The following is a 12,457-nucleotide window of genomic DNA, read 5'->3' as shown; positions in this document are numbered from 1 at the left end:
TCCCATCATTAGAGGGACAGCTGTCCTGTCATTAGGTGTGCTAACTAGAGCACAATAGTTGCTAATTAGAGCTATGTTTAGTCACTAGCCTATAGCAGTCTGCCTCTCAGTAGGAGGGGTCTGGTTAGGTTTAAAACTCCAGCTTTTGTTGGCTTCTGTTTTATTCTTCTCTACAAGAGTCAGACAGAAGTCAGACTTCCAGAGCAAGAATTTTAGCTGAGGAAGCTTCTGCGATTTGAAGCGAAACGTCCTCGCGTCAAGCAACCCAGTCCAGTCGAAGATTCAAGCTTCTCTACTTTTCAATTCAATAGATTTATAGACAACAGTATAATTAATGGTAATTAATGGTGTACGTCAACAGATTATATGTTTATTTTTGTAAATTGAACAAAACTGGATCTGGTTTGTTAGCTTAGCTATTTGAAAGTATTACATTTATTTGTGAAAGTAGTAGAGAAGCTGAATCTTCGATTGGACTGGGTCAAGACAGAAGTCAGACTACCAGAGCAAGAATTTAGCTGAGGAACCTTCTGCGATTAGAAGCGAAACATCCTCCCGTCAAGCAACCCAGTCCAGTCGAAGACTCAAGCTTCTCTACTATAGAAACCACCTGGACAACTGAGAGCCTTCACAGAAACATTTATTTGTGAACTTTAAAATCAGTTTGTGTTGTAATATACACCTTCAAATAATATAAAGAGGTTAGGACCAGTGAACCCTAGGACCAGTGGACCCTTCCCGCTTGCTGGCGCTTGTAGCTAATTTGGGTAACATAACAATAACATCTAACCATAACAAGACTATGCTATGTACTACGACTACGTATGAATAGTCGCGTTAATACATTAATTCGTCAGTAGGTGTATTTTAATTTTCAATCAATATCACGCTGATCTAATTACATTTGTCCTGAGTGAGAAGATGACCCCCAAAATGTGTTAAAAAAAAAGAAAACTCTAGGTCGACAAATTCCAGATTTCTGCCCCCCTTATTTATTTATTTGTTTGTTTGTTTGTTTATTTATGGCCCAGGTTTTCTTCTCGTTTAGTTTTAACTTTTACTAAATGCTTTTGGCAACCAAGAAAACAATAGTACATAAGCATAACAAACAACATGATCATAAACGACATGATGAACTAATGAAAATGTTCATTTGTTTTACAGGCAAAACATCTTTCAACTCGTCTGGAAAATGTTTACTCATTAATATGCAACATGGTGTGTTCTGTGATTGGCTGCTATCAGTGTGACGACACGCTGAAACTCTCAGACAGACGCTTCACTTTTTTTTCCTGTCATTCGAGCCACAGTCCCTGCTCACGGGTGGTTGGTGTCAACACTGTGCATCGGCAAGACACTAATGGAAGAAACCGAATGACGGATAGATTTAAAGTAGGATTTGCGGCGCTGTTTTACTTTTTAGTGTTTTTAAAGATTTTAGGCTGGTGGTTTGTTACGCGAAATCCGAGTCTGGGATTGGTTCATATCACGAAGTTCCCAAAATGAACTTCGTTCTGGTGGTTGTGAAACTTTCCGTAAGTAAAACTCAGTTATTTTTGAAAGTGTCGTTTATATTTTAATCGTACTGAATCGCTGATGGATAAAATGTACTTTCTTTGTAAACGCTGAAGTATAGTTCATGTTTAGTGACGTAATTAAAGTGATTCAAATTGTTTTGATTGACAGCCGGGATACAGTATAAATTGAATCTTTGACCAACACAGTCTTCGTTAAAGTTTTTCTGAAGCAGTGCCGTGTCACAGGGCTGAAATCACTGTCCGGTGCTGTGAATACCAACACTTTGTTTTTTTTTTTTTTTTAATTGACATCGATAATTTCCTCTGCTCCTGCGGGGTTTGTGAACGCAGCACATGTGCTGGATCATTTACACTTTCCCTACATTACTTACAGTCACCATCTGTGTTGGACATCATGTGGTCCTGTTGCTCAGACATTCAGCATATGGTGCTCTGCGTCCGCTCATAATCACTGCATTGTTGCTCCTCTGGAGGGAACCTTGGCTGTTACTGTGCGCAACGGCCACTTTATTAGGAAGGGAGGTGGCCTAATAAGTGGCACTTCGTGGACGTCATCGATTGTCTAGTTTATTTGACGAGCATTGAATTCTTGTGCTGGCTGAATGGATTTTCTGCAGTGATTTTAGTCATTGTCACGTCTGTCTAGTTCCAGTCCTATTTTTGGGTTGTGGACTTTTTTTTTTTTTATCAGACAAAACGACACATTTGAAGGCATCACCATAAGATCTAATGTAATCTTTTGTTTGTTTTTAATTAGTTGGGCGCAGGTTGTTGTTTTCGGCCTCTGTTTGTTTGTCTGTTTGTGAATAGTCTGAAACCCACAATTTTTCATATATCCGTATGATTTTTTTATACAGAGAATTCATATCCTGATAGGCAAGAACTGATTCAATTTTCAAGGTCAAAGTCAGGAAAAATATTGGAAAAATTTAACATTGAACGAGTTTTCAAAAAATTTACAACTCTGTCAAAAACGATCAAGTATCTTTCATATTTTGGAACATTGTGTAGAATGGTATCCTTTATTGAGTGACAAAATTTGATCCAGGTGACAGATTTTGTGGCCATTGATAACCCCATTTCATTATCTTAATATTTCATTATATCTTAATCAAATGTGTCCCAATCACTTTCATATTTGAAAGAGAGGCACAGACTGGCACTCACTATCATCTGACAAAGTTTGATCTGGAGCTGATCAGATTTATGGATTTGGTGGACATGTGAATTTAATTTTGAAAAACCCATTTGGTGTACATTTTGCATTATATTTCCATCAAAAGTGCCTCAATCACTCTCTTTTTTTCTGTTGTGGATTTACCTACACCACTAAAATTTATTGGTGGTTCAGATTTTATGTTTGTTTGTCTATCTTTCAGTTATTGTTCGGAAACCAATACGTGCCAAAAAGCAGTAACAAATTGTGCGTAGCGGAGATAACCAATGTTCTGTGAAAATTATCTGAAAAAGAATTCAGAAACTGAAGAAAGTAGGGGGGACACTTTGATTCAAGTCCCTGAACTAATTAAATACTCCTGACATTTGATCACATCTAATTTAACTTATGAAAGGCCACTTCTAACAACACTTTGACCTTGAAAATGTTTTTACAAGGTAAAAATTTATGGAATTGGAAACCAGTGTTGGTGGAGCTTTGCGCTTTACGAGTCCTCTAGTTTGTTGTTGTTTGCGAGTTACTCAATCATTAGTTTGTGAAAATAATGAATGAATTTCTAATGAAAAAAATTCTTAAGAATTCTATAATAATTCCATCCATCCATCCATCCATCCATCAATTTTCTTCCGCTTTATCCGGAGTCGGGTCGCGGGGCAGCAGCTCAAGCAAAGCCGCCCAGACCTCCCGATCCACGCACACCTCCCCCAGCTCCTCCGGGGGAACCCCAAGGCGTTCCCAAGCCAGCCGAGAGATGTAGTCCCTCCATCATGTCCTGGGTCTTCCCCGGGGCCTCCTCCCAATGGGACGTGCCCGGAACACCTCTCCAGCGAGGCGTCCAGGGGGCATCCGGAAAAGATGCCCGAGCCACCTCAACTGACTCCTTTCAATGTGGAGGAGCAGCGGCTCGACTCCGAGCTCCTCCCGAGTGGCCGAGCTCCTCACCCTATTTCTAAGGGAGCGTCCAGCCACCCTGCAGAGGAAACTCATCTCGGCCGCTTGTACTCGCAATCTCATTCTTTCGGTCATGAGCCAATCTCATGACCATAGGTGAGGATTGGAATGTAGATCGATTGGTAAATCGAGAGCTTTGCCCCCCTACTCAGCTCTCTCTTCACCACGACGGTCCAATACAGTGACTGCATCACTGCAGATGCTGCACCGATCCGTCTATCGATCTCACACTTCATCCGTCCCTCACTCGTGAACAAGACCCCGAGATACTTAAACTCCTGCACTTGAGGCAAGGACACTCCACCGACCTGAAGAGGACAAAGCACCTTTTTCCGGTTGAGAACCATGGCCTCAGATTTGGAGGTGCTGATTTTCATCCCGGACGCTTCACACTCGGCTGCAAACCGCCCCAGTGCACGCTGAAGGTTCTGATTTGACGAAGCCAACAGAACCACATCGTCCGCAAACAGCAGAGACGAGAATCTGTGGTTCCCAAACCAGACCCCCTCTACACCCTGGCTGCGCCTAGAAATTCTGTCCATAAAAATAATGAACAGAACCGGTGACAAAGGGCAGCCCTGGCGGAGGCCAACGTGCACTGGAAACAGGTTTGACTTACTACCAGCAATGCGAACCAAGCTCCTGCTGCGGTCGTACAGGGACCGGATAGCCCTTAGCAAAGGACCCCGGACCCTGTAATAATAATGGTATTGAGTCTGGTCTGCTTGAGGTTTCTTCCTCAAATTATCAGAGGGAGTTTTTCTGTCACCTGTGTTTTTGCTCTAGGTCAGGGGTGGCCAAGTTTGGTCCTCGAGAGCCACATTCCTGACACTTAGTTGTCTCCCTCATTAAAAGTCTGTTAACGAGTCTTTCATTGGATTCAGGTGTGTTGGAGCAGGGAGACAACTAAGAATGTCAGGAATGTGGCTCTCGAGGACCGAACTTGGCCACCCCTGCTCTAGGTGTTGGGAAGGTTAGACCTTACTTATGTAAAGCGCCTTGAGGCAGCTTTGTTGTGATTTGGTGCTACATAAATTAAATAAATTGAAATAGTAAAATAATCGTAGTATTTGCATTTAATCAATTAATAATTTTTAAGCTATGAGAAAATGGTATGAAAAAGATAAAAGGGCAGTAAGAATGTATGATGCCTGCCACAGTTTTTCCAAACCCAAGGAAATATTCCCTGTGCACAACATGCATATGCATAATTGAGTTGGTTTTGTGAATTGTTCTGTAATTTGTGTCTGTATCATGGCCCAAGCAGAGGGTCACCCCTTTGAGTCTGGTCTGCTTAAGGTTTCTTCCTCAGAGGGAGTTTTTCCTTACCACTGCTGCCCTGGGGGTTGGTAAGGTTAGACCTTACTTGTGTGAAATGCCTTGAGGCAACTCTGTTGTGATTTGGCGCTATATAAATGAAAATAAACTGAAAATGTGGGTGGATTCGCAAATTTCTATTTTTAACAAAGAAAGAAATACTGCATATTTAGTTTTAACGTTTAGGATTCAGATATATACAGCTGATAGCCAGTGAATCTCATATTTTGAGCCATGTTGGTAGCTCTTAACCTAATAATTTGCCCGTGTCTTTTTCGGTGGAACACCTCTAGGCTTGTTCAGGCGGACATATGTGAAGTAGGCATTGTGTTTTTGTGTGATTTATGACATTTTGCTGCTTTTGGCAGGGTTCTGGTTGCCGCAGTTGCTTGTTGTTGCCAACTGCCTGAACTCCAAACATATTCTCGCAGTTGGCATTATGGAGCCAGTTTGTCAGCAGTGAGTGAGTGAGTGGGTCTGCAAAATTTCTGTAACTCCATTAAAAACTGTTTCATATTTTGTTGTGAAATTTTGGGTTCTGATAGGTATAGGTGAGGAATGATGAATCACCTATTTTGGGCCACGTTGGCATCTTTTAATATGCACAACAAAGACCACTGTTGCTTGATGAGAATCAGTCAAAACCCTATACTGTTTGAGTTTCTCCAGTTTGCTCAGGGTCACCACAGTGGATCTAGTGTCGCAAACCGAACAGTCCCCCCTAAAAATTGGTCCACCTTGCATTCACTACGCATGCGTCATTTCGGAGTTCAGCAGCTCGTCTGAGAGGCTTTTCACCCACAGCGACCAAATGGATGGGATTATTAACCATCAGATGACAAGATAAAACTTCTTAAATCATTCTGAAGTCAGTTTTAAGCAGAAAGAAGGCCGTTTTAAGGAGAAACGAGGTGATAATCTGTGACTCTTTGAAATGATCACTTCCTCCCTCTTTTCTGATGAAATAATTGGAAGTGATTATTGTACAAAAAGCTTCAGATGTCTGTCGGTGAGATGGGTGATGACTGAAGTGCAGTTATAAGCAGAAACAAGGTGATAATCCATGAACCGCGGGTAATGATGCACGTGCAGTGAAGGCGGGGCGGACAGATTTTTAGGGGGGGACTGTTCAGTCTGCAACACCAGTTTGGATTTTCACATTGTTTTTGGTGTACATTTTGTACTGCTCTTCCTGACAATTCTAGATCAAATGTTTAAAAAAGTTTCAGAAATAAAAATTCAATGTCTTTATTAGAACACAGCAGACCAGAAAACAAAAAAAAAAGTAAAAAAAAAAAAAAAGTATGGCCTTGAAAGGAACCACTATGTTAACATCCAAAAATCAGACCAGAGTTTAAAGCAAGTTGTGTCTAAGTTCAAGGGGTTAGTCAAAACCTTGCATTTATTTATTCAGCATTCAGCTAAAAATACCTGGATGTTTGTGTGGGTTGTCCAAAGGGGTTGGTGGATTCAATCTCCAACTGCTCCACAATCCCCCCCCAAAAAAAAACCAAAAAAAAAAACAACTTGAACCTCTGGTGTACAGGGTCATGAATTCAAATGGGAAAGGAGCAAATTCTCACATTTGATAACTGGAAGTCAAATTGTTTGTTGAGTGAGTATAAAGCTTTTTAGTTCATGACAAAGTTTTCATTTATCTTATTATTTACAAGAAGTATCTTCCATTCTTTGAATCACAGCCTTGAACTGGCACAGGATTTCAAATGGTGAGATTTTATGTAGCGGGCAGTGGGGTGGCCAGTAATTAAAGGACACTAGCTATCTCTTTTTCAACCTGTGTTCATTTTGGGACGGGGTTTATTCATTCATTCATTCATGCTTTTCCTGCCACTTATCTGGGTCCAGGTCACGATGGCAAAAGCAGCTCATCCCACACTTCCCTATCCTCGGCCAAGTCTTGTTACTCCTCCCAGGGGATCCAAGCCGTTCCCAAACCAGCTGGGAAATATAATTTCTCCAGGCTGTCCTGGGTCTTCCCTGGGGCCTCCTCCCTGGTTGGATCCAACCAATCATACATATTTACAGTAAATAGATATAAATAGATTATGCATTTACCATTTCAACATATCCACCATATGCTGTTAATGCACATTTTACACATTTTTATTAATTTATTTTAATTTATAATATACATAGAAATGCATACAAATACATAAATGCATTTGCATAGCTACTCAGTTATTTTGGTTTGCCTGTTTGACTTGTAGGTCTTACAGAGAGAGAGAGAGAGAGAGAGAGAGACTTGAACTTGAACAATTGTCATTTCCAATTTAATTTGTTTAGATGCTTTGAGATCCCTTTTAAATTTGCATACAAAATAGATCTGCCTAACCTGTGCGCAAACATTTTACCTGTCGCAACACTTCAAAAGGAGCCCAGAAAAAACAGACCTGGCAACTCTGGTTAATGGACAACCTGCTCTACCAGCTGAGCTGCAGGCACCTCACTTGTCTGTATTAATTATATGAAAGAAACACGGGCAACTTTGAGATTAGTCATCACACTTTTGATCCAAGGATTAAATACAAGTAGTCTAGATTATTTTCAAACGGCACTCTTAGGAAAAATTGTGAGTCTATCAAGTCATATGTGATTAAATCTAATGCTGCACTGGGTTTGGCAGATATAGATATTTGCACTGCCGTGCAGGTGTACCTAATAAAGTGGGATGAACAACAAGTTCAAAGCTCAATTCATGGCTTGTCACTCGCCAACACCCTCACACCCCCCCCCCCCCCATTAAATTCCACCCAGTGTTTCACACAGACTTCTATTCAGCCCTCTGCTGTAGTTGTTTCCAACGCTGTAGTACCAAAACTCTGACACTATAAATACCATGTGCTCACTGTGAGGCCTTTTAGTACTGCAACTGTGAAGATCTTTTAGTATGAGCCAAAAGGTTGGCTGTATGTGTGTGTGATTGTATTTACCAGGATTTCTTTAAAATATATCGGGCCAGTATTTGTAAAATGTGGTTTAAATTGTAGTATGAAGTAAAACCCTGAAATTTAGCACAGATTCAAGATTCGTCCCTTTCGTTATCAGAAAGGCCGCACTGACATTTCTTAACATTTTGTGAGTAACTCTAAAACAATAGCAGAATTTATTAAAGTGATTGTTTGCATTTGTGCTCAATTGGAGTTCTGTTCGCTTTTTATCCAGGTAAATGTGCTAGTTGATATTGACAGAAATAATCCAGAGCATCTTCTACATTGTTAAAGACAGTGATGTTAAACCTATTCAGGACCTCATGTGATTTCTCTAATTTATCCAAAAGCCTTTGGATGACATCACCAATCAAAACATCTTTGATATTTTGGCCATGGTTGTAACTATATAGACCTGAAATAAAAGATGAGTGCATGTAATATATTTGGGTTAGCTATCTAAAACATTAAAAGTTGATTTCTTGATAAGAAAATTAATTTTAGGATGCACATAATACAATAGCATCATTAGGGCTGTAACTAACAATTACTTTCGTCATTATTTCATTCATAATCAATGATTGTTAGGTTCATATAATGTCAGAAAATGGTGAAAAATGTCAGTCAGTGTTTTCCTGTGCCCCAAATAATGTCTTCAATTGTTGTCTTGTGTTGTCCACAGGCCGCAGATATGCAGTTTACTGTCAGAGTAGTAAAGACGTTAGTAAAATAAACCATAAAATATTCACATTTAAGAAGGCAATGAAGTGGCAATTAATAACCATTGCCGCTCTTTTGACTTAAATTAATTGCCAACGTTTTCCACATGGATTAATCATTTTGATTCTGTATCATTTCTAAATTCTGTGATTTTTGGCTTCTTAAATGTGAATATTTATTGCTTATTTTACTAGTTCATTTGCTCTTGTCAGGCAGTTAAAATATAATAATGAATATCTTTGGGTTGTGTACCAAACATGAGAACCTTGTCTTGGGTTTTTTTTAAACACTGACATTTTACTGAGGATCCTCTGGTCTCAATGCTTTAACCACTTGACCATCACCTCCCCTACTTACTTGCAACAATGCAATACATAAACTCATCAAACTATATTATTTCATGTTCCTTGAAAAGAATGCCTTCTATGGACCAAACCCCCAAGTTCCTCAGTATGGTTGATAATCATTCAACTTATGTATTAAAGAAACATACCAAATCTTGACTGGTTCCAGATTATTAGATTGGTTCCAAATATTAAGTCTTAATCTATTTTATATCCTTGTAAATGAGATGCCTTTTGGTTTTGGACTGTTTGTTGGACAAATCAGATTTACAGATGTCTCCTTTGTAGAGTTTGCTTAAAAAATTATAGGGAAAACAACTAGCTGTACACAATCTGCCAAAAATGTTTTTACTAGTACCTCTAGATTTTGGTTGTTGTTTAAAGTAAGTACCCTGACTGTTGTGCGTTGGTCATCTCTTGGCTTGGTTTGCAGTACTGCCATTATTTACTACAGTAAGTTTATGATGAAAAATATAAATAATGATGACTCAAACCTGCAGGTTGGTTTCTTTTTCATTTACACTAATAAGGGACACAGGGATGGTCACTGAATTACAACTGTTATGGAATTTCACTTCACTGTTGATGGTTATAGGCTAAGTACCCATTGTAGTAATCATAACAAACTTCTTAAATGGAGTTCTAGAGTTTATTTTGTGCGTTTGTCTCATCTGTGCACTGTTCCATTACTGAAATCAGATTAACTTGTCTGGGTGGCAAAGTCAATGTTTATCCCCTCTGTAAACCACAGTACATTCTAGAGGCCTGGCCAGCAGGCTGTGTTGCTGTGGGACTACAAGGGAACTTCACCCCCACCACCCCCCCATTTCTCCTTCCCCACTAATCCTCACACACACCGCTTCAAACTGCTTGAGCCTACGTGCTTGACTGTCCAGTAAACTTCCTGTTTTGTGTGCATAGATATACTGATATTAGTGGCATCAGTGTAGATTGGGAGAATTGTCATGCTTGTGCAAATGTACACTAGATGGTATCTGAGATTGCTTACTGAATGTCTGGGCGTGGGTTCACACAGGAAATATGGCTCTGTCTCTGTGGGCAACACAGGAGGGCAGAACTGACACTGAGGATAAGTGGAGGCTAATCTGTACCATTACAGACTGAGCCACAGCCAAAAAAATAGGCCACAATTCCATCCGTCATACTATAGTCTTGAATATTGTTGCTGTTCTGCCCGGTGACTGTGTGAACAGTAACCGTGTCTCTGTGAGAGAGAAGTAAAATGGATACAATGATGTAATGCTGTGCAATCCAGTTGGTGTCAGATACCAGGTGTCTTTTGGTGTCTGCCGGTACTCATGGTAACATTCAGTTTGCAGTTAGGTCTGTGTCCTAAATTTTATTTATTGTTGTCAAGGTGAATCATTGTTTTGTTAACCCCTTACACACTTGATCTGAAAGATTCTAGTGTGCGTTTATGTGTGTGTCTCGGATTAATTAAGATTAAGAAGTTAGCAGGTCCGTCAACTTCATACATGTGCTCTGTCAACAATGATGTTTGTTGGATTTTTAATGTTCATGCTGTTGGCACTCTGTGTGATAGTCCATAAAATGTCAGGAAATAGTTGATTTCCAGAGCCTAAGATGAGGCATTCAAATGTCAGTTTATTGCCAGACAGGAGTCTTAAAAAAAAAAACTAGTAAAATAAACCAGAAAATATTCACATGTACATGTGAAACAATTAATCGATTATCAAAGTTGTTGATTTAATAATACATTAATTTTATTAATTCTGCTGTTTTTGTCCTGGTGGCCACCAAAGACCACCCCTGCTAGTCCAGAATTTTTATTTTTTTAAATACAGTGGAACCTCTGTTTTAGAAGTTAATTGGTTCCTAAATGTTGTTCTTAAACCAAAGCCAATTTTCCCATAAGAAACAATATAAAATGGATTAATCAGTTCCTGGCCCCAAAAAGAACACTCTGTTTTTACCTTTTTAACAGCATTTCATGCATAAAAGGCGGAAAAAATACAAAGAATATGCATAGCATCTTATACAAAATACTGTACAGTAATTAGAATAAAATGGACTATTTAATTTCACCTTTCCTGTATAGAAGAGACTTGATGGCGTACATGGATGGAGAAGGGGTATGATGCTACTGTCTGTTAGGAAGTTTCACTGCACAAGCCAGATTATTCCAGGTGTTTGTTATAAAATACTCGTACAGCGCAAATGTCCTAACTGATCAGACGCCTCTGTCGCAGTGAAACTGTGGTCGGATTTAATGTTGTATGCTTTTAGCAGCTGTCAGTAGTTTCACTCGTTAGTGCCACTTAATGTATGATTACTGGAAAAAATACTCGGCTCATAACTTTTAATGTCCACAACAAAGTCAACTGTTAGGAGAACCACTGTGCAGTCCCCAAAAATATGATTTTATAAACGCCTAAACAGAAAACAAAAATAACAGATTCTTTTGACTTTATTGCAACCCAACATGGTGCATTACCACCACCTACTGCAGCGGAGGTGTTCGTACACCAAGACTTTGAAAAGTGATGCATTTTTCATTTAAAAAAAGTGTTTGTGAACAGATTTGCTTGTAAAGAAACCTGTTCTAAAACAGAGTTCCACTGTAACTCCAAATATTGATCATATTGGAAGTCAATCATTTCAGCATATTCACAGTGCTGTGATTGCGGCTTTTCCAAGCACTATCGTGTGTGGAGTAACCGTTTTTGGAAATTATGACATAATGTTAATATGATTATTACTATTATTATTGTTAGTAGTAGTGTTAGCTTTTACTAGTTGACGGCTGACAGCAGTGTGATGTTTAAAACTTCCATAAAATGTCCAGCCTTTGAACGTAAGTCATGGTGTTCAATAGAAGGCGACAGACATCAAACTCTGATATCTGCATGACAGATTTTGACTCCTGTAGACATAATAAAAAGTGAGACCCTCCACTTCCTCTTTGCTTGAATATATTAAACATGACACACGTCTTTTGTCATGAAACGCTCTCTTACAGTTAACATGATCTATTGGTGCCGTTAAGACGTCTACACATGCGTGCGCGCGCGCGCACACACACACACTTTGTGTGTACGTATGTTACCAGAATAGCTTAAGAACAGCTAATCAAATTATGAACAAACCTAGTTGTTCTTGTTTTTTTAGTTCGGACAACGATCGGGGTCAAACGTCAAGGTCAAATGTCCATCCTCTTGCTGGCGTATATGAAAAATAGCTGTTATGGAACTGTTATGTTATATGAACTAATTTCCATAACATGCCTAACACATGATTCCACAATTCCAGATACTAGTTGTGCAGTATGTGTGATAAGACTAGAGCGTTACAGAAGTTCTACGTTCAGAAAAAACACAATTGTCTATGTAAAGTTTCTGTTGCCAAGCTGGCTGTCTTCTGTAAATACTCCGATCTCCATGTGTGAAAGTTCACTTCCTCAGGGAGTGCCGCTGGTTCAGG

At 39.4% G+C, this 12,457-nt stretch overlaps 1 protein-coding gene across 1 annotated transcript in view; it reads left to right on the top strand.

Annotated features, from left to right (window-relative positions):
- Positions 1–1,300: 1,300 nt before the first annotated feature.
- The window catches only part of tnfrsfa (tumor necrosis factor receptor superfamily, member a), a 50,171-nt gene continuing 39,014 nt past the window's right edge, over positions 1,301–12,457 (top strand). The window contains exon 1 of the mRNA XM_034192119.1: positions 1,301–1,535. Coding sequence (XP_034048010.1) covers positions 1,503–1,535 — 33 coding nt within the window. The 5' untranslated portion in view covers positions 1,301–1,502. The remainder of the gene's footprint in view (positions 1,536–12,457) is intronic.

Source organism: Thalassophryne amazonica, chromosome 17, assembly GCF_902500255.1.
Source record: "Thalassophryne amazonica chromosome 17, fThaAma1.1, whole genome shotgun sequence".
NCBI lineage: Eukaryota > Metazoa > Chordata > Actinopteri > Batrachoidiformes > Batrachoididae > Thalassophryne > Thalassophryne amazonica.
The sequence above is the reverse complement of the archived record's forward strand: the minus strand, read 5'-3'. Positions and strand labels throughout refer to the sequence as shown.